General features: G+C 57.3%; 10 protein-coding genes across 10 annotated transcripts; 4 read left to right on the top strand and 6 right to left on the bottom strand.

Annotated features, from left to right (window-relative positions):
- Positions 1-9: 9 nt before the first annotated feature.
- KRP23_12299 (ER degradation-enhancing alpha-mannosidase-like protein 3) lies at positions 10-2,304 on the bottom strand (the record flags this gene model as incomplete). Its single annotated transcript, XM_067882899.1, has 1 exon — positions 10-2,304. The coding sequence occupies one exon, from the start codon at positions 2,302-2,304 to the stop codon at positions 10-12; it is 2,295 nt and encodes a 764-aa protein (XP_067739908.1).
- A 1,112-nt stretch (positions 2,305-3,416) lies between these two features.
- KRP23_12300 (uncharacterized protein) lies at positions 3,417-4,751 on the bottom strand (the record flags this gene model as incomplete). The annotated part of the gene is made up of 9 exons (XM_067882902.1): positions 3,417-3,458; positions 3,519-3,572; positions 3,670-3,737; positions 3,821-3,848; positions 3,933-4,121; positions 4,180-4,230; positions 4,290-4,364; positions 4,453-4,613; positions 4,700-4,751. 9 exons carry the CDS (start codon positions 4,749-4,751, stop codon positions 3,417-3,419), a joined length of 720 nt encoding a protein of 239 aa, XP_067739909.1.
- A 459-nt stretch (positions 4,752-5,210) lies between these two features.
- Positions 5,211-8,429, bottom strand: KRP23_12301 (uncharacterized protein; the record flags this gene model as incomplete). Its single annotated transcript, XM_067882903.1, has 4 exons — positions 5,211-5,720; positions 5,791-6,169; positions 7,130-7,246; positions 8,203-8,429. 4 exons carry the CDS (start codon positions 8,427-8,429, stop codon positions 5,211-5,213), a joined length of 1,233 nt encoding a protein of 410 aa, XP_067739910.1.
- Positions 8,430-10,992: 2,563 nt separating this feature from the next.
- On the top strand, positions 10,993-12,798 carry KRP23_12302 (Heat shock 70 kDa protein; the record flags this gene model as incomplete). The annotated part of the gene is made up of 1 exon (XM_067882904.1): positions 10,993-12,798. The coding sequence occupies one exon, from the start codon at positions 10,993-10,995 to the stop codon at positions 12,796-12,798; it is 1,806 nt and encodes a 601-aa protein (XP_067739911.1).
- Positions 12,799-13,472: 674 nt separating this feature from the next.
- On the top strand, positions 13,473-14,642 carry KRP23_12303 (Vacuolar protease A; the record flags this gene model as incomplete). Its single annotated transcript, XM_067882905.1, has 1 exon — positions 13,473-14,642. The coding sequence occupies one exon, from the start codon at positions 13,473-13,475 to the stop codon at positions 14,640-14,642; it is 1,170 nt and encodes a 389-aa protein (XP_067739912.1).
- A 216-nt stretch (positions 14,643-14,858) lies between these two features.
- Positions 14,859-16,253, top strand: KRP23_12304 (uncharacterized protein; the record flags this gene model as incomplete). Its single annotated transcript, XM_067882906.1, has 1 exon — positions 14,859-16,253. One exon carries the CDS (start codon positions 14,859-14,861, stop codon positions 16,251-16,253), a length of 1,395 nt encoding a protein of 464 aa, XP_067739913.1.
- Positions 16,254-16,372: 119 nt separating this feature from the next.
- On the top strand, positions 16,373-17,431 carry KRP23_12305 (GPN-loop GTPase 2; the record flags this gene model as incomplete). Its single annotated transcript, XM_067882907.1, has 3 exons — positions 16,373-16,589; positions 16,664-16,993; positions 17,055-17,431. 3 exons carry the CDS (start codon positions 16,373-16,375, stop codon positions 17,429-17,431), a joined length of 924 nt encoding a protein of 307 aa, XP_067739914.1.
- Positions 17,432-17,485: 54 nt separating this feature from the next.
- KRP23_12306 (Alpha,alpha-trehalose-phosphate synthase [UDP-forming] 5) lies at positions 17,486-21,248 on the bottom strand (the record flags this gene model as incomplete). The annotated part of the gene is made up of 2 exons (XM_067882908.1): positions 17,486-17,849; positions 17,917-21,248. 2 exons carry the CDS (start codon positions 21,246-21,248, stop codon positions 17,486-17,488), a joined length of 3,696 nt encoding a protein of 1,231 aa, XP_067739915.1.
- Positions 21,249-21,565: 317 nt separating this feature from the next.
- KRP23_12307 (Pyruvate kinase) lies at positions 21,566-23,083 on the bottom strand (the record flags this gene model as incomplete). The annotated part of the gene is made up of 1 exon (XM_067882909.1): positions 21,566-23,083. One exon carries the CDS (start codon positions 23,081-23,083, stop codon positions 21,566-21,568), a length of 1,518 nt encoding a protein of 505 aa, XP_067739916.1.
- A 654-nt stretch (positions 23,084-23,737) lies between these two features.
- On the bottom strand, positions 23,738-25,249 carry KRP23_12308 (Pyruvate kinase; the record flags this gene model as incomplete). Its single annotated transcript, XM_067882910.1, has 1 exon — positions 23,738-25,249. One exon carries the CDS (start codon positions 25,247-25,249, stop codon positions 23,738-23,740), a length of 1,512 nt encoding a protein of 503 aa, XP_067739917.1.
- Positions 25,250-27,980: the final 2,731 nt, after the last annotated feature.

Here is a 27,980-nt window from a genome sequence, read left to right on the forward strand (position 1 = left end):
CCCTCTCCATCAGTAGAGCCACGGCGACAGCGACCCAACAAGTGCATCGTCACCACCACTTTCACCATCCTCAGCCTCACTGTCATCGTCGCTAAAAAGTCGCTTCAGACTTGCATGCCGGTGCAGCTGCGTGGCATCCTCGCGAGAAACAAGCACAACGGGGATCGTCACGTACTGGCCAAGTCCCCGCGCGTCATCGGCCAGTGAGTACTTGCGGTTGGGATATCTGCTGTATGCCGCCTTCGAGTTGACGACCACAACGCCAGCCGCACCGGCACCTTGCAACCTCAGCGCCTTCTCCGCAAACGTGCAAGTACCACGAGCGACCATCACGATCTTACCACGGACACGAGCAGGGTCTATAGAACCGCACGCCTCGCCAATCTCTGGAACAAAGAGCACCAACGGTGCCTCAACTGCCGTTGGCGTCGTCACCTGCAGACCAAACTTGGCGGGGGAGGCCACGAGCGTCATCACGTGCACGTTGCCGAGACGCACCGCCAACCCCACGGGGATAACTGGGGGCGTTGACTGAACTTCTCGTGCCGCCGCAAGCTCGACATTGCGTTTGCGTACTTGCTGCTTGCCGTTCTCGCACTTCAGCGAGGCAGACGACGTCTTCTGGTTTGCACTTCTGAAGAGATGCGAGTCAAGCATCAAGATGTGGCCTTCCGTGCTGAAAACCACGTCAGATGCCTTGAGAGGCTTCCTGACTCTTCTCATGTACGTCTCTTCCAACGTGGAGCTTGCGTTTGCAGTGCGGTTCTTGCAGTCACGAGATGATCTAAGAGAGCCTGTGCTGGATACTTTCGCAGAGCAGTGGCCATTTGTCGACGAAGAAGAGTTCTTCAACTGTCGTACTGGAGGCGCTGGAACGATCACATCAGGCTCATCGCTGAAGAGCAAGTACAGATACTTCGCAGTTTCGGACAGGAAGTAACTATCCATGCGGTCTTCAATATCAAGCGTATGGATATCGCCCACAGCAGCGTATCCGCAAGGCACTTCTGAAACTCGACGGATATCCTGAAGCATTTGACGCCCCATCTTGAGGTATTTGTGATCCTTCGTAGCCTGGTAGAGGTGATACGTACTCTCAATGAGTTCAGGGCGAAGCGGAGACGTACGTGCCCAGCTAATCACAGTTCCACGGTTGCCAGGCTTGGATGTACCGCGTGGTGCGAGATCCAACAGCTCGGGCATTGCGCCAAACTCATCCCACAGCGGGAACATGTGCTCATGAGTGCGAATAGCGCCCGAGACATCTCCAGCAAGCACCTGCAAGCCCGGCCAAAACGCCTGCAGCGCCGAAACTCGACGAGCGCGCACTTGATCCTTCCCGCCGTTCATATCCACTTCAAGGTACACATCGTCGTGGTTCACGTGCGTTTCAACCGCCTGGTAGCTGGCATTAAACATCGTCAGCCAGCGTGAATCTCCACTGATAAGATGATACTTGAGCAGATACTCAAAGAACGAGTCCAACCCGGCGCCGATTCCTCCATGGGCGTGCACCCACTCCCCCGAGCCCACGTCAATGGCACTGCCCAGCAAGTCAATATCCGACCTCCGTTCCCAAATGGCCTCCACTGCTTCCTTCGCCCTGTCCTCAAATCTCCCGTCGCCCGACAACCTCGACAAGTAGCTCATCTCCACCAGCAGCGACCCGGCCGCAGCTGGACACGTCAACTTGGCCGCCCGGTCTTTCGGTAGCACTCCACGCCGTAAATTCACGCGGTGCACGGGTATCCCCGTGGGCGTATCGAATGCCGGCAGCAACCGACGTCCCAGATCCAGCGCCAATTGTAGCAGCTCCCCACGGTACTCCTGCTCGTCCATCAGCCCGAAATGGTCCGGGGACGCCAACATGTGCGCCGACACCAACCCGCCAACCACCCGAATGGTCGATTCAAACACCGACACCGTCACGTCCCGGTCAAAGGAAACGCTGCTAATCACGAGCTTCACGGCCCGCGCGAATTCTTCTGTGTCCCCGAGCACCGCCAGCATGTCCAGCGAGTCCACGAGCGTGAGCGAGAAACCGCCCAGAACGTCGTCCAAATCGCCGCGTTCGCGGCGGTCCCAGCGGCGTCCGGAGCAGCTCAGCGGCTTGAGTTCGTCCCACGGGAAGGCGTGCTCCATGTAATTGCGGTAGCCGTGGTAGAACATGTCGCGCGCCTGCTGCTGCAGGTGACGCCGCTCCGACACGTGCATGTGCGCGCTACAGAGGCACCTACAGAGTGCAACCGACACGACGAGCAAGAGCAGATACACACGCGTCGGATGAACTGCGCGGTGGCGCATGACTGTCCTTGTGGGCGGAGATATCGACCAGGGAAGGCAGTCGGCGGAGCGCAGCGGAGCTCCTCGCCCGGCAAATACCGCAATGAGGCACATGGTCGATAAACAATTAATCGGAATTTAGCGGATACTATACAAACAAGAAGTGCAACGGAGGAGTTGAAGTGCTGGCTCTCTGGATCATTTACTGCTGGGGAACGATGATGAAGAACTTGCATTGTTTTCCCCTAGAAGCGGGAGGTGATTCTGCAGAAGATGGAGAGGCGACGACGACGGAGAGATGGGGGGACTGCGTTTCCTTGGGGAGAGGTGCTGGGTGTGGAGGTTCGAATGGAGGCTGGTGTTAGAAGCAGCTTGGAAGAACGCCCGCTGTCACTTGTCGAACAACTTGAGGCGTCCGGTGCAATTGTCGTTGACGTTGTCGCCACTGGAGCGAGAAGAGCTGGTGTTAGTAGGATATTGGAAGTGCTTGAGAGGTGACACCCTTTCGTTGTCGTCCTTGGCGTCGCTGGGGCGACAAAAGATGGCATCAGGACCAGCCTCCGTGTTGGTACGGGCTGGTGTCTTGCGGACGCGGAAGAAGGTGCACTCGTGTTAGTCGGACTCGTCGGAGAACACAAATCAGTCGCAGTTGTTAGTGTAGCCGCTGTTGTCGTTGTCGTCGCTGAATCAAGAAAAGCTGGGGTTAGCAACAACTCGGACGTCGGTAGCACAGGAACGAAGAAAGCTGGACTGAGTAGCTTGCTAGTCGAGGACGGCTGGTCGAGCAGGGTAGGCGATTTCGCCATTGCTCGCAACGTTATGAGATGCTCTTTCCGATGAGGTTGGATTTGAACAGGAGGAAACGCAAGCGGTGCTCGTAGTTCTTGTCGAATTTCTGAATGGGAGCCCTTTCCTGCTCGAGTTTCTTGGTCTTTTGCGTTGCCGCTGGTTTGAAAACACAAACGGCTGACCCACCATAGCGAACTCATTCTTTCAAAGCAAAGAGAATTGACGCCGGCCTCTCCGCTGGCCCTTCACAGTGAGAGTGACGCCCGATACAAGATCAACGGCATAAAATGACATTTCGGAGAGCGCAGCTCACCATACAGCGCCGCATGAATAAACGACGTGTGCTAGCTGGCTGATACCTCACTGCTGTAGAGAGCACGACTACGCTATACAACAATAAAGTAGTAAGCCTAGCATAGCAACCTAGTAGCAAACTCAACTCTGACCTGTGGAATAGCCCCAGCCTTGCTCTTTGGAATAAACCCAGCAAGCAGAGTTTGCTGACAACCACGAGGAGTCTTCGTCATCTTAGAACATTTTCTTTTGGATAATGACCGTCGCACGACCCCAGCTCATGTGGAACTTTTCCTCGTGTACCGCCTGCCATCGCGTAGACTGCAGCGGTTTCGTCACCGTCACGAAGTAGCTGCCCACACGCAGTTGGTCTGCATCCCAGCAAAAGAACGCAACAAACAAGCATGAAATGAGTCCGCATTCCCCTTCTAACCGTGTCATGTCTGCCACGCACCTGCTTCCGCTGAAATCGCTTGAATAAGCTGCCGATAGCGTCAACCACAGCAGAACAACGGAAAGGGTAAGGAACTAGGCCACCACCACAGGTCAGTACACTATGAACCTACGCTGTCGCTGAAGCACGTCGAGTTGCAAAACACAAGCGTCCCGTCGCGCCAGATATCAGGTCTCTTGATAGCATCGCCCTTGGCAAAGCCCACGTCCACATTCGCCTTGGTGGCCGGCAACGAGTCCAGCATCTGGTATCGCCACCGATCCAGAGCTTTGAGCGCCACATCATGTAGTCCGTCCAGCACCTGCCACAACCCCCACTTAGTCCTCGCCCTCTCAGCCTCTCAAACTCCACTCGCTCACCTCAATGCCGCAGCACTTGGAGAAATCGTGCAGCAACGCGGCCGCCATCACCTGTCCTCAAACCTCTCGTCAGCCTCTCAAAAGCTTCCAACCACCAGCTCAGCACCCACCACTTTGCCGCAACCCGAGCCGATATCGTAGAAATTGCCTCCATTATCCAGCAGCACGCCGAACTGCGTCCTCATCTGGTACCAGCAGCAAGAGCCATTAAATCCCTAAATCCTCTCCCAGAGCCCGGAAAACCCTCAAAATGCCGCCTCTCAGTCTTGGTACCAGCTGAAAAATGGCGTCCACCGTCTCGAACGGGATCTCCCCGTACACGAGCGAGCGGTTGGCCAGCTCCTTCTTCTCCCGCTCCATCCTCGACACTTTCTTCACTTCTGGCTCAGGGAACTCGGCGAACAACTCGTCGTGGCGCTTGGTGGCGTCTTCCACTGGGGGAAAATATCACATCAATCGATGGGGAAGTGAGTGGGGAACGTGGTGACGCTAGCGGTTTGTTGGAAGAAGCTGCAGGTACCGACGGTGAGGCTCTTGGAAGCCACAGCCTCCTCTGCCTCCATCATGCTCATGATCCAATGACGAACCAAAAGATCGGTGGTGGGATTTGTAGATCTGGTGGTGAGGTTGAAGACTATTGTCACAAAATGATGGTGGCACAACAAACTCTTGAGCTTGTGAGCTCCTGCCGAAATCTTGATCGTGTCGAGGCTGGTTGCCTCTCCTTCTTCTACCTGTTTGACCACAGTTTCGGCCGATGTGTTCGGGTTAGATGACGAACTCGGCCGTAAAGCTGAAAAGTTCTGGGACGGTCACTATGACGTCCGTCCACCTTTCACCTCTGAACACCACTCGAGGCTTACCGTCCTACCCACAGACCCTTTTGAACGGGCAGAACGTCGTGGTTGTTCATGCCTCACTAGCTCACAGCTGCGGGGGTTCATTCCCAAGTGGGGTTCTTGTGATACGAACAGGACTTGTTGCAGTCAAGTGAACGCTCAATTCTACCACTGCCTAGTGTTGCTGCGCTTCTAGAGGTGTGGGGATCGAGCCCCCGTTGAGCTGGAGCGGGTCGCTGTAGGGGAAGCAGGTCGTGACACCACCCCGAATAGCATTTTATGAAGACTGTCAGCGTTGCTGCCGGTGGTCTTGGTCAGTGATGGCGATGGCGACAAGAGTCGACACTGAGTGCAGCGAAGGCCGACGAGTGCTTCGCGCAGTTGAGCGGGCCTGGCGTTTGGGTTTTCACGCAGCACCGCACGGACGTTTGGAGCGCCTACCAACTGAACCACCAGCTTCAGCAGGTCGCGCTCTCGTCCGAGACCTGAACTACCAGCGTCCTCAATGGGAGGAGGTACGAGTGTTGCTCGCTCGTCCTCAACCTTCAGCTGGTGCTCTTGGAGATCAAGCAGCTCCTGACGACATAAGGCGAGCTGGTCAGCGCCGACACAAAGTTGTTCCTGTTGTGCTGCTTCGCGCGAATTTGCTGCAGTGAGCTGCTCTTTCAGGCGGATATTCTCACGCTGCCAGGCCTCGTCGTTCTGCACAGATTAACATGGCACACTCAGGACGGTTAGCCCTACCACGACAAGAAGCTGCTGCAGGACTTACCTTCGAGCTGGCGTCACGAAGGTCCTGAAGCTCTTTTCGAAGAGCATCCAGCTCGGCTCGCAGGTCAGTCGCCTCTTTCTCGTGGTCGACTTCGTCCTGGATCGTTGGCAAGTCTCGAGCAAGTTCCTGGCGAAAGCTTTGAGCAAATTCAGCGTCGTTGAGACTGACAGTCAAACTCGATGACTCGTCAGCAGTAGCCGCGAAAGATGGCGAGGCATTAGGCGAGACGGGTGCAGCAGCTACGCGAGCCGGTTGGCGACCGAAGCTTTTCTGCGGCACTCGCCCCGGTGAGGCCTTCGGGGACGCGCGTAATGAGGACGACGAGTATGACCGCTCCAGGGTTGACCCCGGCGAAGACCACGAGGAGGATACCCCGATGCTGCCAAGAGAAAGAGATGGCGTAGGCATCTTGGTGCTCTGTTGCGTTGGCCTCACAACCCAGAACGTAGAATCCAAGAGTGAAAACGTGCAGAAGCAGCGAGTGATCAATATATTTATGGTGGCAAGTGCTCTGAATAAAAATGGGATGCTAGTCTTCGTTCGGTTTCGCTTCCCGAGTGCTTGAGCGCTTGTCTGTAAGTTGATAAGGTGCAATGGCTTCTTTGAGGTTTACTGGGGTGGGTGGTGCAGTTCGACGAGGCCCACGTACATGGCGCCGCCCAGCACAGCGCCCATGAACGGGCCGACAATGGGGATCCAGAAGTACCCGCCGTGCGACGAGAACACCTTCCAGCCCCAGCCTCCGAAGAACGTCAGAAGACGTGGGCCGAAGTCACGAGCAGGGTTGAGCGCATACCCCGTGTTGAGACCGAACGACATGCCAATGCCCGTGAGGAGAAGGCCAACCGCACCCGGGAAGCTGTAGGGACTGGCTGGCTTGTTGATCTGGTCACACAGCGCGAAGATGCCGCCAACCAGCAGAGCTGTACCGACGACCTCGTTGGCAAACGCAGCCCAGTTGGGGATCTGTGGGTTCGGGTACGTCGCGAAGATGCCGTGCGTGAACTCACGCTCCGGGTCGACAATGTCGAACCACGGGTAGTACACGATGTAGAGCACGAAAGCAGCAACGAAGGCGCCCAGCGTCTGCGCGATGATGTAACCCGGAACCCGACGCCACTCGAAGCGCTTGAAGAGAGCCATAGTCACACTCACTGCAGGGTTCAGGTGGCCACCGCTCACTCCACCCGAGAAGTGAACGCCAAACAGCAGCGCGATACCCCAGCACAGGTTCACCGAGAGGTAGTCGCCAGCAGCTCTTTTGCTGAGCACGAACTGAGCCACGGATCCGTCTCCGATCAGCACGAGGATAAAGGTGCCGACGAACTCGGCCATGTACGCGCGCATGTCCGGGTTGCGGATGGCGTAGGGCGCCAAACGGCCATTTCCTTCGAGATCGGCATAACCTCCGTATCCAGGCTTGTACTCGGCCATCTTCGAAAAGTGTCTTGAGCGGCTGCTTGGCTTGGTCAGAGCAAATTGAAGACTGGGAGCTGGGAGGTGACCACCTCGTTTGCAGAGCTGCGGGCTTCTACGTCTTATCTTCTTGCGGCGGCGCTATTGAAAGCCGTAGCACTACTCTAGAGAGCAAAGCATGAGCGCATCTATATTGGAAGAGAATGCCGTTGGGCTCAGGCAATGATGGAATTGCTCAAAGGAATTCCCAGGAATAGTGACATCAATTTGAAGTGTGTACGATGCTGCATTGCATGTAAGAAGCGCTTGAATCATCAAAGAATACAATTTGTATTGAAAGTAGATGGTAAGGCATATCTACAATCTCAAAGAACAGTGAGCGTCTTACCTGTACACTTTTACTGAGGTTGGTGGTGGGCCTCAATGAGGCCGACGTAGGTGGCAGCACCAAGAATTCCGCCGACAAACGGGCCAACGATGGGGATCCAGAAGTAGCCGTCACGCAGAGTCCACACCTTCCAGCCCCAGCCAGCGAAGAACGTAAAGAGGCGAGGACCGAAGTCACGGGCGGGGTTGAGCGCGTAGCCCGTGTCCAGGCCGAACGCCATGCCAATGCACGTGAGCATGAGAGCAACGGCTCCGGGGAAGCTGTAGGGACTGGCAGGTTTGTTGAGTTGGTCGCCGACAGCGAAGATGCCGCTAACCAGCAGAGCCGTGCCGATGATCTCGTTTGCAAGCGCTGACCAATTAGGGATCTGCTCGTTCGGGTATGTGGCGAAGATGCCCTGGGTGGTCTCACGCTCCGGGTCGTGGATATCGAACCACGGGTAGTACACGATGAAAACGATCATGGCGGCCGCGAAAGCTCCGGCGGTCTGGGCCACGAAGTAGCCGGGCACCTTGTGCCACTCGAAACGCTTGAACAGGGCGAGCGTGAGGGTGACGGCGGGGTTGAGGTGGCCACCACTGACACCTCCGGAGAAGTGAATGCCGAACAGCAGAGCGATGCCCCAGCACAGGTTCACCGACAGGTAGTGGCCGGCACCACCACCGCCCAGCACGTACTGCGCCACAGAACCATCACCGATGAGTACGAGGATGAAAGTGCCGACGAATTCGGCCAGGTAGGCGCGGAAGTCCGGGTTGCGGACGTGGTAGAACGGCAGACGCTGGTTGCCCTCCAGGTCGGCGTAGCCGTGCTTGCTGGTGCCGTACTCGGTCATACTTGGTCGGAGGCGAGGAGACTTGTCCGGTAGCGGGGAAATGGAAGAATGAGACTGCACTCGCGTCACTTTGAGCAGATCGGCTTGAAGTGAACTGTCCAGAAGCAGCAGAGTCTCAGGTGCACTCACCCAGCCGTGTGCGGCGTTTGAAGCCCTTCAAAAAAGTCCTTCTAGCGTTAAGCTTACCAGCTGCTCGCGGCATCTCGTATCTCGTTTCGACAGGAGCCACGAACAACCTGCGCAGAGCCGCAGGAAGGCACATGCTATGCTCCATACTCGCGAGCAAGGCGCAGGTTGCGGCGTCCTCGTCGGATAGTACACAATGGCTGAAGGATATGGGCGAAGTCAATGGCATTCAACGAGTTTGTATATAGTTTTGGCGATTCAAAATTCGGGAACGCTGCATGAATACAAATTCTACAGCAACCAATGCAACGAGCTTCATTTGATGAGTTTCACATGTCAATTGCCCGGTGACTGTGTTGACCATCTTGCAGCCTGTAGGACAGGACGTACATTTGCGACGAGAGCCATGTGGTGTGTGCAGGTCTGGACTGGCAGCCAACATTGGCCCGTGAGAGAAGATCCGCCGGGGTGGACCAACAATTGACCCGGCTTCAACGTGCCCGCATGGCTTGGGACATGGAAGATTGGACTGGCGGGGGAGAACCCGCTTGCTCGAAGCAAGCAATGGTTTTCATTGCCATGACGGTGACCTAGCTACGTAGTATATATTATATCGTGTGTATGAGTGACTTTATCTGCAGCGAGAGTGAGTTCGCGCGGCAAGTTTGAGGACTCGCCCATGGGTGGGTGCTCCCACGCCTCGCTGTACAGGTTTGCCTTCTCTCGCTCCAAATCGGTTCTCGGCTTTCCGCCCGCTTCAACTGAGTCGCCGCTCCGTCCAGATCCGGTGCCGCGACAAGTCCGATGAATTTTGGATTTGACGCGAAAAAGGGCTCGCCTTATCCGACAGGCACTCAGATCTTTAGCGGTCGTGGTCAAGTGGGAGGGCCTTGACTTACAATGGACAGCCCCCGCTTGTAGACGCGACAGCTGCCTGAGAAAGAGCTTCGGCTGATGGATGCTGCAGTCTGCACACCAGGCATCGTGCACACGCCAAACAAGACTTGATAAAGACTGTAGAGTTCCCGGAATCGACAATAACGCAACCAGGCGGTGGCCTGTCCTGAATCTTAGTCAAAGCCTCGATCGACACTTGGCCAGCAGCACATGTCCTTGCCAGTAGGCCATCTTGCCCGGAACAGTAATGACCATCAACACAAACTCTACCGTTTCTGTTCGTACTTCTTTGTGGCTCGGACGCAGTGTATCATCCCGCAGGCTGTTCATGCAGCTGAGACCGGATGGCATTTTTTCAGGAGCTGTCAACATGTGGACGCATCCGCCTCTGGTCGAGGCTCCAAGTGTGTCTCTGCTGTTCGTAGACCTTTTCGTTGCGGTGCTTTGCTTCAACTGCTATACTAGTACCCCTCGCCAAACCGCTCGGGACCTCAACTCAACACCTCATTCTCCAATTCTCCTCCTTCCGACCAATTCCCCACTTCAACAGCAAACATGTCGGAGTACGGCTCACTTAATAAGCCTGGATACGCTGATCTCGAGGGCAACCCGCGTCTGCCGTTCTACGCCGTGCGCAACCCGGACGTCCGCGCCTACCTGGCCGAATTCGTCGGCACTTTCATCCTCGTCCTCATCGGTGACGGCTCCGTGGCCCAGTACGTGCTGGGCGGTGGCAACGCTGGCCACTACCTGTCGGTGAATCTTGCCTGGGGTATCGCTTTGCTGTTCGGCATTCACTTCTCGGGCGGTGTCAGCGGTGGCCACCTCAACCCTGCAGTAACGCTGACCCTCGCTGCATTTGGGCGCTTCGAGTGGTACAAGCTTCCGGGCTACTTCGTGGCCCAGACCCTCGGGGCCTTCGCGGCTGCCTGGGTAGTGTTCGTTGTCTACTATCCCTGGTTCGATGTTCAGGACCCGGAGCGTGAGACCACCCAGGGCATCTTCGCCACATACCCGAACGAGCAGATCCCCAACTGGTCCGGACTCGCTAACGAGATCGTCGGCACGGCTCTGCTGGTTAGCGGCATCTTCGCTGTCGGCGACCAACTCAACAAACCTGCCAGTCCCTACAGCTTCCCCGGAGCTGTTGCTCTCATGCTCACGTGCATTGGCATGGCGTTCGGCCTGGACACGGGCTACGCGCTCAACCCCGCCCGTGACTTCGGTCCTCGCCTCTTTACGTTCTTCGCTGGCTGGGGCTGGAAGGTGTTCACAGCTCGCAGCTTTTACTTCTGGATCCCTATCGTCGGTCCTTTCATCGGCGGTCTGCTTGGTGCTGGTCTGTACGTCGGTCTCATCGAGAACTTCCACCCCCGCGAGTAAGGCCCGGAATTGCGCATCAAATGGCACGAACATCTTAGCAAAGACTGCAATGTAGTTTGATGTGCTTGTCAAATACACTCTCCACTTTCTTGTACTTTTCCCAATTGCCATCGGATGATCAATAGGTCTTATTCTTTAGCACAGGTAAAGACCGCCCATGGTCCTATCAACTCCCGAGGGTCCAGTCGTGGGCATCGACTTGGGCACGACGTTCGCGCGCGTAGGTGTGTGGCAGAACGACCGCGTGGAGATCGTCCCGAGCTGCGATGGGTCCTATTCGACGCCGTCCTACGTGGCATTTACGGAGACTTCGCGGCTGATCGGCCACGCCGCCAAGTATCAACTGATAAGGAATGCTCGCAACACCGTGTTTGGGATGAACCAACTCGTCGGACGCAAGTTTTCCGACCCAGAAGTGCAGAGAAGCATGAAACATTGGCCATTCAAAGTGATCTGTGGACAGAACGATAACCCCGAGGTGGAGGTGCAATTCCGAGGTGAGACCAAGACGTTCCAGCCTGTAGAGATCCTGGTCATGCTGCTGGCCGAACTACGCGAGCTTGCAGAGAAACACACTGGCAAGACAGTGAAGGAGGCGGTGCTGACCGTACCGTCCTGCTTCAACCACTCGCAACGGCGGGCGATGAAGGACGCGGGAGAAATTGCTGGGCTCAACGTGTTGCGCTTTGTCAACCCTGCGACTGCCGCCTCTATCGCCTATGGATTCGGCAAGGACTGGACAGACGGCGAGCACGATGTGCTGGTGTTCGACCTGGGAGGCGGGATGTTAGATGTGTCCGTGGTGACCATTGAGCAGGGCATCTACGAAGTTAAGGCCGCGGTGACAGACGCACGCCTGGGTGGGCAGGTCTTGGACAACCGCCTTGTCGAGCATTGCGTGACCGACTTTGAGAGAGTTCATGACAAGAATCTACGGGTGAATTTGCGTGCAATCACTCGCCTGCGCTTGGCTTGTGAGCAGGCTAAGCGAGCCTTGTCGTCTTCAACGGAGACGTACATTGAGCTGGACGCGCTGCACGACGGGATCGACTACTACGCGACGATCACACGCGCTGAGATGGAAAACTTAAGCGCTGATCTCTTTGACAAGGCCTTGCAACTTGTGCAAAAGGTGCTGAGAGATGCCAGAGTGGCAAAGGATCGAGTTCGTGAGGTGGTTGTTGGTGGTGGTTCCGCGCGTAGTCCGAAGATGTTGCAGCTGCTGAAGGACTTCTTCAGCGACAAGGCACTTTCGAGCCCAATTCGTCCTGATGAGGGTGCAGCGTTCGGTGTCACTGTGCAAGCTGCCATCCTGAATTGCGTGGCTTCTCCGACGTTATATGACTTCATTATGTTGGATGTAACCCCGCTGTCGCTCTGGGCCGAGGTAGACGGCACAAACAGCTTGGTGGTCATTTATCGGCACACTACTGTCCCAACAAAGAGAACGGTACCGTTTTCGACATCTGAGGACAACCAGGCAGTCATGCGCGTTCGGATCTTTGAAGGAGAGCATTCAGATATGAGTGCCAACTGCCTTCTTGGGACGATCGAAGTGGATAATATTCCGCTCAAGCCGCGCGGCGAATCTGAGATCGAGGTAACACTCGACATTAACGCGGACGACATTGTAAATGTATCGGTCAAGGAGATATCGACTGGCCTAGAAAAGAATCTCTCGATTGGCACCGATGCACGTGAAGAGTTACGCCTTGGGTCCAAGACAGCGTTGGAAAGCTACGCAAACACTGTTTGCAGCTCTGCAACTGCGAATATCGCCGAGCTCAAACGCTCTATCGCGGATATGCAGGCAATCAAAGACAGTGCCACGGACACTTTGCATTGGTTGAACGGCAACCACTCGGCCGAAAAGGAGGCGTTTGACGTCAAGAGGCAGAAGCTGGAGGAGGTAGCTACTCCTGCCACGAGGGGATCCTCTGGTGACGCGACCACCGCTGCGTAGTCGTCAGCCTCAGGCCTGTCAGCGTGGGCTACGAATTCGAATGTCTCGGCGTTTCTTGGCAGATCCCATTCCCATTTTACGTTTTGATCCAAGGTCCGTCAACCTTGTGGGTGCGATGAGCTCAGCTCAATACTTGGTATTGAACTCACCTGGACGTGCTTGCGTGTAGATGCGTGGCAGAACGATCGCGTGGGGGTCACCTACAGCCACGTCGAATGGTGTTCATTCTACGCAGACCTTGTACCATTCCGTGGAGGCATCTGTCGAGTTGAACTCGTTGTATGATGAGATCGATTTCTACTCGACGATCACACGCGAGAAGTTTGAGTTCATGTGTGCGGACTTGTCTGTGGATGCTGAATCCTGTGAGGCAGGTGCTGGGAGATGCTAAACAGATGAAGGCTGAGGTGGACAAGGTGATACTGTCGGCGTGTCAACTGAAATTCCAACGGTGAAGCAAGTACTGACCGAGTTTTTGAACGGAAAGCCACTCTCAAGATTAAAGTGCACGTCGCGTTTGGTGAGGAAAACTGCTTTACATTAAGTTGCCTTTCATTAAGTACGATCTGAGCTGAGCTGGTCTTAATGTGGTCCACACCATCTATCATCTTGTCAAAAATGCTGGATCTTTTTATTCTGATTCTTCCCGTCAAGAACGCCCTCCCGTGCCAAAAATGCTGCGGTGCTCGCTGCTCGTCTCGGCACTGCTCCTCGCCTCGGACGCCGCCGTCCTGCGCGTGCCCATGATCAAGCGCAGCGACGACGAGTTTGTGTCCTCGCTGCTACGCGACGTGCACGCGCTGCAGCGCCCCGCCGTCTGGAGCCCCCAAGAGCCCAATTCCGACACCTTCAACCCCGACGTCGAAAATGTCGAAGATTCGGCGAACGTCGTCATCCGCGACTTCCAGAACGCGCAATACTACGGCGCCATCTCGATCGGGTCGCCGCCCCAGCCCTTCTCGGTCATTTTCGACACGGGCTCGAGCAACCTCTGGGTGCCCAACAAGAAGTTCGGCGCGCACAAAGTGTACGACCACGACGCGTCGCATACGTACAAGGCCAACGGTACCGAGTTCAAAATCCAGTACGGCAGCGGGCCCGTGTCGGGTTTCCTGTCCCAGGACGAGCTGCAGCTGGGCGGCTTGACAGTGGCCGACCAGTTCTTCGCCGAGGTGAACGTGACCAAAGGCCTGGGCCCTGCCTACTATTTGGGCAAATTCGACGGCCTGTTCGGGCTGGCATTTGACACGATTAGTGTGGACCACCTCAAGACGCCCTCCCACCGGATGATCCAGCAAGGATTACTGGATGATCCTGTGTTTGCCTTTTATCTGGGAGACCAGAAGGACGGCGAGCTCACGTTCGGAGGGGTGGATAAAGCTCATTATAAGGGCGAGCTGGAGTATGTGGACGTGACGAGTGCCACCTACTGGTCGGTGGCACTGGACGCTGTGGAGACGAAAGGAGAAAAACTCACAGACGTGCACAAGGCCATTGTGGACTCGGGTACGTCCCTCATTGCAGGACCCAAGGACCAGGTGGCCAAGCTCGCGAAGCTGGTGGGAGCGTACAAGTTCATTATGGGCGAGTATCTGATCAGCTGCACGGCCGCGGCGCCCGATATTTCCTTCGTGCTCAATGGCAAGACGTACACGTTGACCAAGGACGAGTACACGTTGAAGAGCGGGCCGTTGTGTCTGTTCGCCTTCATGGGCATTGACATCCCAGCTCCCGCTGGCCCGCTGTGGATCCTGGGCGACGTGTTCATGCGCAAACACTACACGGTGTTTGACTGGGGCACAGACACCCGCAAGCCGCGCATCGGCTTTGCGCTCGCTGCTTAAGCTGAAGATCGTCGCTGAACACTGAAGTGTTGAAGGGTTTTCATGGCTGAGCTCTATGGTGTTGGAAGCGGAAGGTGGGCGCTGTATAAACGTCGCGGTGGCGACGAGTGGGTACTGCCGAAGTGTGTTGATCCTGTTGAAATGCTCGAAAATGGCGCTTTTGAACCTCTATTTCTGTCGTGTTGCATTTGCTCCTGAGGTCGTTGACAGGTCGTGATGAGCAAAGCCAAGCAGCAGACACCGCGCGCTGGCGTTGCGTCGCCTAAAGCCACTCCTCGCGGCGACGCGGATCCCTCGCAGTCCGTTCAGCTCAGTGTGTTAGTGCTGCAGGCTGACGCGCTTGAGCACGATGAAGCTGTGCGCCAGGAACTCAAGCGCGGAGGTTTTGTGGTGAAGCAGCAGGCGCTTGTTCGCTTGTCAGCGGACGCAGCGCGCCGCTTTGTTGTGGAGGTTTGCAACTCACACAGCGCCATGTACCGAGTGGCAACACCACAGGAGGCTGAGACGGAAGCTGGCGAGGGCCACGGGGGCGATGCAGACGCTGCTACTGAGGCGCACAGCAGCTTGGAGACAGCGAGCGATGCCAACGAGATGGCGGAGCATTCCATTCACGCGCTAGCAAGCGGCCCCGCGCTGGTACTGGGCGTCGAGAAGCTGAACGCCGTTGCTGAGCTGCTGGAGCTCGTCGGTCCTGCAGACGCAGCCGCGTGGACGGAGACTCCCCACGCCTGTCTTCGAGCTCGCTTTGCAAAAGACGCACCCCGCAAGCTCGGCCTTCGGTGCAGCGCTCAGGAGCTGACTGCTGCGCATGAGCTGGCCTTCCTATTGGCGCACTCCGGCAACAAGACGCACGCTCAAGGCCACGCGGCGCTGTCGCTGGCTGCCCCCACTAAGAGTGCGGCGATGGGCCTCGAGCAGCTACTGAGCTTTCTGTTTCCAGAGCACTTGCAGCACCCGACCTCGGCCGGTCGGTTGTTCGTCTTTGCGCTGTACGGGCCGCTGGACGCGCACTCGAGACTGCGCAGCGGCGAGAAGGGGCTCCACGTCGTGACGGACCGCGAGCTGAGCACCATGTCGGCTCGCATGGAGCGCGAAGACATCCTGGCGGTGTACGGCATGTGCTCGCTGTCGCAGGAAGAGGAGGAGGAGGTGGTGCGCCAAGTGGACCACCTGCTCAAGCGCTTCCCGCAGTACTCGCCGCGCGACATCGAGGCGCTGTTTGCAGCCTTGCCGCGCGACGGCGACGGCCTCATGAGCTTCCACGACATGCAGCGAGCGGTGACGAAGGAGCGACTGCGGCGCGTCGTGTGCATGAAGGAGCGACTGCAGCCCGCGCTGGCCGAACCCGTTCGCAACCGCTTCGCACGCGCGTTGACGCGGCTCACGAGCGCAAGCCTCGTGAACGGAGCGCCGTCCAGTTTGTTCCTCAAGGACATTGGCGCCACCAACGTGGAGAACGCCACGCTCGTCTGCCGACTGCTGAGCACCCGCGCGTTCCAGATGTGCCAGATGGAGGACGGCAACTCGCCCCAACTCACGCAAAACGTTCGGCTGCTGCGGCCTGACAAGGCGCAAAAGCTCGTTGAGCGAGACCCGTGGAACGCAAATTGAGTCGAGGCAACTGCAACTATAACGTATCTTGTATTGGGCTCTTATAAGGTTTGACCAATCAGATTGCACCTCACGACCAATTACGGCGACTTGCTCGCCGTTTTCGCTTTTTGTGCAAAATGCCGTTCGCGCAAATTGTGCTGGGGCCTCCGGGCTCGGGCAAGACGACGTACTGCAACGGGATGCAGCAGTTTTTGCAGGCCAACGGACGCGACGTGGCCGTCGTCAACATGGACCCGGCCAACGAGCAGCTGCCGTACGTGGCCGACGTGGACGTGTCCGAGATGGTTTGTCTCGAGAATGTCATGGAGGAACTCGAGCTCGGCCCCAATGGCGGTGCGCAAACGTTTTGCGCCAGTTATTTTTTGCGCTAAAATCGGTTTGTGCTAATTGATGTTGCGCAATTGCAGGGCTCGTGTACTGCATGGAGTACATCGACCTCAACTTTGACTGGCTGGAGGACAAGCTCGCGGCCTTCAAGGGCAAGTACGTGCTCTTCGACTTCCCGGGCCAAGTGGAGCTCTACACGCACGAGAAGAGCGTGCATAGCATTTTGTACAAACTGCAAAAGCTCGGCTACCGGCTGGCCGTGGTGCACCTCGTGGACGCGCACCACTGCACCGACAGCGCCAAGTTCGTGTCTGTGGTCATGCTGAGCCTGTCGTCCATGGTGCGGCTCGAGCTGCCGCACATCAACGTGCTGTCCAAGATGGACCTCATGCAGCAGTACGGCAAACTCGGTACGCTACAGTTTTGCGCAAGTCTCGTTTTGCGCGAAAGCTCACATGTGTTGCACTTCAGCCTTCAACTTGGACTTTTACACGGATGTTCTGGATTTGCGCTACTTACTGGAGCGTCTGGACGAGCCGGACGCCGCCGACGATGAGGACGAAATTTCGCTCGAGCCGCGGCACACGACGGTGCCGAACTCGCGCCTGGCCGAGCGCTTCCGCCGCATGAACGAGGCGCTGGTGGACGTGATCGAAGACTTCAGCCTCGTGAGCTTCCTGCCGCTGCAGATCCAGGACCCAGCCACGCTGCAGAAGCTCGTGGCGGCCATCGACAAGGCCAACGGCTTCGTCTTCACTGGCGTGGACTTCCAGACGGCCGTCGTCAAGGACTACGCCTTCGGAGACCAGAGCGCACCGGACACGCAAGAGAAGTACCTGGATAAGTAGCGGCAATCGCTGTATTACCCGCATATTATGCTGTCTGTCTTGCCTATTGTTGGGTTAGAAGAAAATGCCACCTTCCTCGTTTTCCTCCGTCTCGTCGACGTTGCTGAGATATTGTTCGTACGTGGACGACGTGGGATGCAGCGACGGCATCCCTGCGGTGGACAAGGAGCTCATGGACATCGAGTTGCGGACGCCGAGCCCGCCGCCCAGCCCTCTACCGGCAATGCCCCGACCTGCCAGGGAATTTGTCGGGGTTGGCTGCGGGGTCTCTTCTGCTGCAGGTGCCTCCTCGGTGCTCTCGGCCAGGCTTTCGAACGGTGATGACTTCATGCCCTCAAAGCTGCCGTCGCTCATGTAGCCCAAATTACCCGACTGCCGGTTGAAGCCTTCTGCTCGCTGGAACGATAACAGTCCACCACTAAACAAGACAAAAAGAACATATCAGCGAACTATTCTCAAGCAAAATGCCCATCAACAACAGGTACCTGGACGTAACGTTGCGATCGAAGAGCCGCAAGTCGTTCATAGAGAAATTGCGCTTCGCAGACGTCGACACCTTGGTCATGGCGTGTACAATTTCCATGACTTGGTCCACGTCATTCACGAAGTATTTTGCTGCGCTGGGCTTCTTGCCCACAGTCACCGTATACATGTTCCGCCGACTGCGCACTTCCTCGAGATACTGGAACATGAACTCGTCCGACAGGTCGTCGCCCACGCACAGGATGAAATCGACGTACTGGCCGCTCTGGGACTCGACCGTCGACAGAACGCGATCCACGATCACGCCCTTGTCGACGCCTTCAGGACGCACTTCAAGATAGTCTGTACCCGTCACGACCTCCACCTGGAAGTGCTCGAGCACCTGGAGGAGCTGGTCGTGCAACTCCTTCGCCTGCAGCTGACCGAACTCAGGGTCGGCATCACGGTACTGCCACAGCAGAGCACTGCCCTTCAGCTCAATGTACGTGCCGTGCGTGCGCTGCGTATAAATATCCATGACGGCGTGCGTCACATCCTTCCACGAATCGTCAAAGTTGTCCTTCGTGCACAACCACACGCCTTCCTCCACTTCGCTCGCCAAACTGCTGGAGCTGCCGCTACTTGACGGCGGTGCCCGGCTTTCGGATGTGCTGCCAGAGCTGACATTGGCGCCAGTCCCCCACTTGTACAAGTAGCCGTGCTCCGCCGCGAGTCCTAGACCGCGCACCGAGCCTAACGTCTTCTCCAAATCTAAGCGCTCCTTGCCACTGAGCACAAATACCGTGTTACGCGGGTCAGCGCACAACAAGGCCAGAGACGCGAGAAGATCCGGCGATGCCTTCGGGGTTTCTGTCTTCGACACGAACGCGTTTTGCTCGTTGCCAGTGATATACTTGGAAAAGTTGTGCGAGCCTGCGGGCTCCTCCAGCGTAAGTGTGTTGCCGTAGTCGAAGAAGATCACGCGACGGAACGTCTCGCGATAAGCCTTGGCCACAACATCCGTCTCCAGCATCTTGAATCCAGCGTTGAACTCCAGCATCCGGAAACCCAGGCCGAGACCATAGCCCATGTACTCACCCTCCGTGGTCTGTTTCTTCGTGCGCTTCAGATCCACAAGGATACGCTCGGCCCACTTCGTGCGCGAGTTCGTTGTAATATACTCTAGATCCTTGTGGTGGCGCGCAATCCGTTCCTCATCCGACATGGTCAGCGCTAGTTCCATAGCCTGAACAATCTCCTCGCGCTTCCACGGGTTCACGCCAACGCTGCCCGTGAGTACGCGACTGCTCCCAGAGAACTCCGACACAATCACAACGCCAGGCGACTTGGCCAGCTCGTGCGCGTAAATAAACTCGAACGGGTACAGGTTCACGGCGTCGCGCACTGAGGTCGTGAGCAGCACATGGCCCACACGCCACAGCGGCAGTCTAGAAGCCATGTCCGTGTTCTCCACCTCCGAGTACGCGAAGATCGGCTCCTTCTGGTTTGCACTAAACCGCTTGTTAATGCGCTTCATGGACGCCAAGATTTCCGCGCGCACGCTGTCCTTCTCCGGGGTCGGGTTGGACGAGTCCCAGATCCCGATCTGCACGAACTGCACCTTGTCCACGTACTCCGGGTGCTGAACCAAGAAGAACTCAATCGCTCCAACCTTGAGCAAGATGCCCTTCAGTCTCTCCACGCGGTCCACGCTCACAAAAACCTTGCGGTTGCTACTCTCGTACTTGGCGGCCAGCGCCGTCACGTCCTGTTCCACCTGGGCACTGGCGTTGATCCTGTCCATGAACAATGGCTCGATTCCAATGTGGCTAATGGTCAGCATGACCATGCGGCCGTTGTACTCGACGCCAATGTATCCACCGGGCTGGGCGCTGTACTTGAGGCCGAGAATGCGACGACAGCTCGTCAGGAAGTGGCGCGCGTGCTCGTACAGGTGGAACCCAATGTGGTCCGCAGCCAGCACTCCACGCAACAAATCTGCGCGCATCGACAGCGTGCGGAAGATCTCCGAGCTTGGAAAGGGCGTGTGCAAGAAAATGCCGACGTTTACGCAGGGCAGTCGCCGCGTCAGGAAGCTCGGAGCGACCAGCAGGTGGAGCCCGTGCACCCACACCAGGTCGCCGTCGTTGTACACCTCAATCACCTTGTTCACGAAAATCCGGTTCACGGTCTTGTAGCTGGCCCAGGCGTTGCGCTGCTGGCTAGGGTTCCACCAGCGCGTGGGCAGCGCGCCGTACACGTCCACGATATTGTGGAACACGGGCCAGAGCGTGCCGTAGCAAAAGTTGTGGAACGTCGAGCCCAGCGGTTCGGCCAGAAACACGGGAACGCAGTGGAAATCCTCGAGCTGCTTGGCCAGTCGTTCTTCGTCTTCCTTCGGGATGGGCTCGGCGCAGTGGACGGTGCCGACCCACGTGAGTCTCATGGAGCTCACGCGGTCCCAGTTGGCTTCACGGTACGAGTCCTTCAGCAGTCCGGACGGGCAAATGAGGTTGTCGTCCTCCCATTCAATGTGGTAGTGGCCCTCGGGCGTGCGATGCACGAGCACGGGCAGTCTGTGGACAGCAATGATAACTCCGTCCGTCGCTTCCATCGTCACGTTGCCCGCAGTGGGTCTTGGCGACGTCGGCAGGTCCTCCGGCAGCTTGGCAGGTGGACTGGCCGCGTCATCCAGACCCGACGCAGACCCGACCCGGGCCCGACTTGACCCGACCCTTGTAGGACTCGCCACTTCCTCGGCGGTCACGTCTGTCAATCTACCTGATCCTGGAGGTCTCCTACTGCGTCCTGCTTCCTCTCCGGTCGCTCGTCGGTCCACAAAGGCCTGACCTGAGCTCAGACGGGGGATGACCCCCCAGAAGGCCGGAGGTGATACATCCTCCTCGTCACTAGCTGCGTCCTCTGCGGGCGGGGCGACGTCATCATCACTACAGAGCGAAGAGCGGCGTCTGGGTCGTCCGTCCAGCGTGTCCTGCGTCTGCATGTAGCCTGACCCCACCGTGAGCTCGCGGGTCACGGGGCCCGACCCGGCCGACCCTTCGTAGCGTAAAAAGCGGCTGCCCGAGCACACGGCGTAGCGGTAGCGCACCACGGAGTCCGCGGGCGCCAGCACCGGCTCCAAATTGTACCAGATCGGGTACAGGTCGGGCGTCGTGACCAGCTGCAGACCGCACTCGGGCCCCACGTCCACGGAGCCGCCCAGCGCCGGCAGGTCCCCCACGAGCCACAGCGTCTGGCCGTGGCCCAGCGCCGCGCACACTTGGAAGTCCACGCGCGTGCCCGGGGGGGAAGCGGGCAGCCCCCAGCCCACGGCATGGCGCAGCCGCTGCAGCATCTTGTCGCGAGAGGAGGGAAGCTTGGCTTGAGAGCGCTTCGCTCCTTGAGCTCTTGGGGGCGTGGCGTGCCGTACCCAACAAAGAACAAAACGGCTCGGAATTAAAAGGGGGACTCCGATCGTACTTTATCGGATATGTATGTACACTTGGTGTACAGATCACTTCAAGGACGGCAACTTGCCAAATCCGTCGCGCTTTTCCTATCCTAGAGTGTCGAGACCCGTAACTGTCGATTTCCATTCACGAACTCATGTTTTGGGTTTTAGCGACGGCACTTGCTCAGTGCTGGTGGTTTCCCTCTCGTTAGGAGCCTCGCCTACTCTACAGTGAGCACCTTGAGCATGTTGGTCGAGCCCGAGCGAGCCTCCACCATGCCGTGGAGGGCCACGACGTTGTCGCCGGGCTTGACCCAGCCGAACTGCTTGCCCAGGTCCGTCGCGCGGTACAGGATCGAGTCCGTGCCGATCATGGAGCCCATGCAGCGCGCCTTCACGCCCTTGTAGAAGCCCTCGGCCTGGCGAGCGCTGCCAGCCATGGCCGTGAGCACCAGCACGGGGATGCCCGGGCGGAACTTGGACACTAGCCGCGCCGTGCTGCCCGACTCCGTCAGCACCACAATCATCTTGGCCTTGATGTCGATGGCCGTCTTGACGGCAGACGATGCGATCGCCTCCTGCGTCGACATGGGGCCGTACGTGTCCAGCACAGCGTTGCGCAGCGACTGGTACACGTCGTCGTAGTGGATGGCACCTTCGGCCTGCACGCAGATCTTGGACATCATCGACACGGCTTCCGTCGGGTAGTCACCGTTGGCCGTTTCGCCCGAAAGCATCACGGCGTCCGTGCCGTCCAGCACGGCGTTGGCCACGTCCGTGCACTCGGCGCGGGTCGGGCGGGGAGCCTTAATCATCGACTCCAGCATCTGCGTGGCCGTCACCACGGGCTTGCCAACGATGTTGGCCTTGCGGATCATCATCTTCTGCGCGAGGAACACCTTCTCTGGCGGGATTTCCATGCCCAGGTCACCACGGGCGACCATGATGCCGTCGGTTTTGGCCAGGATCTCGTCGAAGTTCTCCAGTCCCTCGTGGGACTCGATCTTGGCGATGATCTTGATGCCACGGCCACGGGGGCCCAGCACCTTACGGATGTTGTCGATATCCTGACCCGTGCGCACGAACGAGGCCGAGATGTAGTCGACACCGTGCATGAGGCCAAAGTTGATGAGGTCGTCCTCGTCCTTCTCCGTGAGTGTGGGGAGCATCACCTTGCAGCCGGGAAGGTTCATGTTCTTGCGCTCGCCCAGCGTCGCCGTGTTGTTGGCTCGGGTGACGATGCCGTCGTCCTTGATCTCAACCACCGTGAGGACCAGCGAGCCGTCGGCCACCAACACGCTCCCTCCGACCTGGACGGACTGCGGCAGCTCCGGGTACGAGCACGCGATCTTGGTCTCGTCACCGAGGAACTCGTAGTCGGTGGTGAGCTCCAGGAGCGCGTCCTTCTGGATCGTCACCTTGTCCTTGTTGGCAAGGAAACCCGTGCGGATCTCGGGCCCTTTCGTGTCCAGCATGACGGCGATGTTCTTGTGCGGGCGGCTGGCCAGTGCGCCGCGCAGGCGGTTGAGCGTGTCGGCGTGGCTCACGTGGTCGCCGTGCGAGAAGTTGAAGCGGGCCACGTTCATGCCGGCGTCGATGAGCTCGCCGATGCCTTCTTGCGACCAGCAGGCCGGCCCCAGCGTGCAGAAGATCTTGGTCTTGCGCTCGACGCCTTCGACGCTGCGCATGATGTTGTCGAGCTCGACGCCCTGCTGGCTCAGTCCGATGGCTCCCGACATGGCGGAGGCGCTGCTTGCTTGGGTGCTTGGATGCTTGTTCGACTGTGAGGCTGGAAATGCGCAGCCTGATTCGGCTCGTGTTTTTGTGTTGCTGACGTTGGGACGACTGTCCGACCATATTGTCCCACTCGGGCCTGCTACGGCTAAGCGGAATGGGGCGCTTCATCCAGAACAGCATGTTGAAGCTGAAGCAGGCAGCGACAAGCCATTCAATACAAAAACCAAGTCAAGCAAATCCATGCTCGCATGTTACACTGCAGTTGCCACTTTGGGGATGGATACACTGACGACGCCATCGGTCACTTGTCGACAGGCTTTCGCTAATGACACACGATCGCCGCTACTTGCAGTCACGGGCTCTCGAAGGTAGTCGATACACTGAGGGTGTGACTCAGCTGGCACAGCGTCTGCAGGAACGCATATCGGTTGGCACGCAAGCGTGGAGGCAACGTTGCCGATTGCTGCAGTTGGCGAGGACGCCGCGAGCGGTGGTTGCCTTGGTGCGTGCTTGTTTTCTTACAAGAGATACCACACTCGTGGATCAGTGACCTGGGTCGATAGTAAACCATCATTGCTACGCGGACTTCATCGTTTGATGACCCAGACAAAAGGACTCGGTTGGGATTTCGTTTCTACATGTACTCTACTACCCGCTTACTCGACGAACAGCACCTTCAGCAGGTTCGTCGAGCCGGACCTAGCCTCCGTGATGCCGTGCACGGCCACAACAGCGTCGCCGGTCTTCAGCCAGCCGAGCTCCTTGCCAGTCTCCGTGGCGCGGTACAGGATCGAGTCCGTGCCGATCATCGAGCCCACGCAGCGAGACACAACACCCTTCACAAAGCCCTCCGTCTGGCGAGCAGTCTGCTCCAGAGCCGTCAGCACCAGCACCGGCATCTGCGGACGGTACTTGGCAACCAGACGAGCAGTGTTGCCCGTCTCCGTCAGCACCACCAGCATCTTGGCGTTGATGTCGATGGCCGTCTTCACCGCCGACGACGCAACGGCCTCCGCCGTCTGCATCGGGCCGTTCACCTCCAGCACAGCGTTGCGCAGCGACTGGTACACGTCGTTGTAGTGGATGGCGGTCTCAGCCTGCAGGCACGTCGCGGCCATCACCTCCACAGCCTGGCGAGGGTAGTCGCCGTTGGCGCTCTCACCCGAAAGCATCACGGCGTCCGTGCCGTCCAGCACGGCGTTGGCCACGTCCGTGCACTCGGCGCGGGTCGGGCGGGGAGCCGTGATCATCGACTCCAGCATCTGCGTGGCCGTCACCACCGGCTTGCCGGCCAGGTTCGCCTTGCGGATCATCATCTTCTGCGCGAGGAACACCGTCTCGGGAGGGATCTCCATGCCCAGGTCACCACGGGCGACCATGATGCCGTCCGTCTTCTCTAGGATCTCGTCGAAGTTCTCCATGCCCTCGTGCGACTCGATCTTCGAGATGATCTTGATGCCGCGGCCACGGGGACCCAGCACCTTGCGGATGTTGTCGAGGTCTTGGCCCGTGCGCACGAACGAAGCGGCAATGTAGTCGACACCGTGCACCAGACCGAAGTTGATGAGGTCGTCCTCGTCCTTCTCCGTCAGCGTCGGCAGCAGCACCTTGCAGCCGGGAAGGTTCATGTTCTTGCGCTCGCCCAGGGTGGCAGTGTTGTTGGCACGGCACACAATACCCGTGTCCTTGATCTCCGTGACGGTGAGGACCAGCGAGCCGTCGGCAACGAGCACCGAGCCGCCAACCTGCACGGACTGCGGCAGCTGCGGGTACGAGCACGCGATCTTGGTCTCGTCACCGAGGAACTCGTAGTCCGTGGTCAGCTCGATGAGCGCGTCCTTCTCGATCGTCACCTTGCTCTTGTTGGCAAGGAAACCCGTACGGATCTCGGGGCCCTTCGTGTCCAGCATGATGGCCACGTTCTTGGTGGGACGCTTGGCCAGCGCGGCGCGCAGGCGGGTCAGGCAGGCCAGGTGGCTCGCGTGGTCGCCGTGCGAGAAGTTGAAGCGGGCCACGTTCATGCCGGCGTCGATCAGCTCCAGCAGACCCTCCTCGGACCAGCATGCGGGGCCCAGCGTGCAGAAGATCTTGGTCTTGCGCTGCACGCCCTCGACTTTCTGCTTGATGCAGTTGGCGCTCTTCAGGTTCAGGGACAGAGCGGCAGACATGGTGGACTAGATGAAGGTATGGATAGAAGGAGAAGTCACTTGAGTGGTTCTTGTTCAAATGCAGAATGGCATGCCTCCGTGCACTCCAAACGGGATGCATGGCCGTGCTGCTCGAGCGAATGGCTGTGTTGCACAGCAGCTATAGCAAGCGACACCAGTCCCGAGTCCAAGCACCAAAGCGCGCGCGCTTCTTTACAGTCGCGTGCATCGCTTGCTCGATGAGAATCTCTCGATACCCGCCCCGACAGCGGATGTGTCCCATCCATGACCTCGGCGCTCGTCGACGTTTCTTGGCCCCATTGTGTCATCACCACACGACAACGTGGGGAGACCGCAACAAACGAAGTACCATTATGGTTTTGTGTTTCGCCGCCAAGGCAGACCTGATCCTCGGATGCCGAGCATTGGTGCCAGTCGCATGATCTCATGGCTTTCACCGTCGATTGATGGAGGACCAGGCGTCACTGGACTATTCGCGGGGCCAAGCTGGCAAGATGGAGACGCAACTCGATTTGACATCTAGTGATAGACCAGACCTCCGTAATAGTGGCAAAAGCCGGAATGTGTCGTATTAGCTTTATTTCGGCATCTCCATTATCTCTTTCCCGGCACTATGCCACTTTGAAGCTATCCTGACTGAGTCTACCAAGCGTTCGTTTAGTTGATCGAACTGTTTATCCTGAAAAAAAAAACCTTCAGTGGTAAAAGAGGTCAACGCTGTGCGACGGTCGTCCACCCCCCACTTGAGAATAGAGAAATCCAACTCGACCGGCACCGTGTTGGCGAATATAATTGCTAGACCATAGCAAAACTGTCGGAGATACGAAAATGTATGTGGCCCTGCAGCCGCCTGGAGCGCATCCCATCCATCATTGAAATTGGTTTCGTAGTTTGCTTTGTCAAGTACTGCCTTGACGGAATCGTTTAGCATATTTGCTTAGCACAACTCTCAATGCTCGCATCCCACAGCTTCCATTTGAGCTCGATTCCAAAACTTCGCTAGATGGCTGCGACGAGGGCCCAAAATATCGCCTCTGAACTCGAATTTGAGCTAGTTCAGCCGGGATCACAGGCGCGGTGCAACACTTTGATCAGCTGCATTGTTGCTATTCCTTTCTGCTTGTACCAACTCCATCCCTGCACCTCTGCAGTATGGCGGTTGAACACGCGAATGGGGAACATTCAAAGGATGTTCGAGTTTCCGGATCGGCGATAGGAGTTTCGAAACTACTTGTATTCAGGTCAGAGTGGTAGGACGAACGGCTTTTGCGAGAAACGGTTCGCAAAGGCCACAACTCAGTTCATTCTCGAGTTTTCCTCGCTCCGATAACCCGCCTCTCCACGCCCTTACTCCGGGTTGGACGACGAACGATCAAGAAATTTGCCCCAACGACTGAGCTGTATCCTTGGAAATAGCTAGTAAGTGTAGGTTGACTAACACGCCATCAGCAGCAAGTCGGACACGTTGATCAAATGCAAACCCCCACATATTTGGGTTTGCCATAAGTTTACTTATCTGCTCAAAAGAGCAGGTCACCAGAAACCTTGCATACGAGCTCACCTAAGTGTCCATCATTCCATAAAGCTGGGGATTACCTGTAGCTTTGTGAGGTTGCTGAATAACAGTAGCCATTTGACGAAATGATAACCCAACACGTAAATGCTGAATAGCGAGAGAGAATCGGAGAGGATTCTTGATCGAAACTTTGGAAGGGCCACATTCAGCCAGCCCAAATGCACGAAGTGCCGTTGCTACGGTCACGCTTTCGTCTTCCAGACTGAAAAATAGTTTTCCGATCAGATCGTTCACAATGGCCTCAGGAAATTCAAATCTCAAGACTGAGGATGCTCTTGCAATACGAGATGACAACTGCTTGGTAAGCTATCCACTTCACGCCTTCAGCAATAATGTTGTGGTCTGCATAGTTCTGAGATCGAAATGGCGCCTTGTAAAATTTGGGATCTTAGAGTACGTTTTTCGTTTCCCCGTCGCTGCTTCCTCTCTTCCCAAATACAAGCAACATTGGCAGCGAATGGAGCAGACAAGACCATGAGTATCTCTCATCGCGATTGCTAGTCCATACTCAATCGCGTGGGCAGGCTGGAACGGTATCTTGCGCGAGCGGGGGTTGCTGGAGATGCTCGGCTTGAGCTTGCTCATAGCGCCTTCGTTTTCCGATTCTGAAAAGTCAGCTCATTTCGGCACTTTCCAAAACCTACAATCCGGCACATTGCCAGTGTCATCCGATTTTGCGAGCCCGGCGTGTACTTTGAGTCCCTAGTATAAACCGTCACCACAGCCCTCACGCATCATAGCAATGCCTTCGTTGACTTCGCTCATGGGCATCAGCTGAACAATGGCGCGCACGTTCAGCCACATCTTACACATCAACAACGTTCTCGTCCTCGTCCTGCTCTCCCGGGGGGTTCATTTTCGTTTCTTCTTCCTCGTCGCCGTCCTCCTCTCTCAAGTAGCATATCGTTGCGTTCTTGTCTTCGTCCTGCTCTCCCGATGGGTACTTTGTTTCTTCCTCGTCCTCCCCCAAGTACATGAAGCAAGCAGTACGCCTCGAGGCCCATTGAAGCACCCGTCCTTCATGCCAAAGCTGCTCGAACTCGCGGTTGGTGGAGTCAACGTGCGTCTGATCCGTGGTCGTCAGAAACGTCTCTACATGGCGAGCTCCATTGAACGCGGCCTCGCTGTAGTTGCCCGTGCCTTCTAAATGAACTC

This window comes from Phytophthora ramorum (genome assembly GCF_020800215.1).
Source record: "Phytophthora ramorum isolate Pr-102 chromosome Unknown Phyram_PR-102_s0014, whole genome shotgun sequence".
Taxonomy (NCBI): domain Eukaryota; phylum Oomycota; class Peronosporomycetes; order Peronosporales; family Peronosporaceae; genus Phytophthora; species Phytophthora ramorum.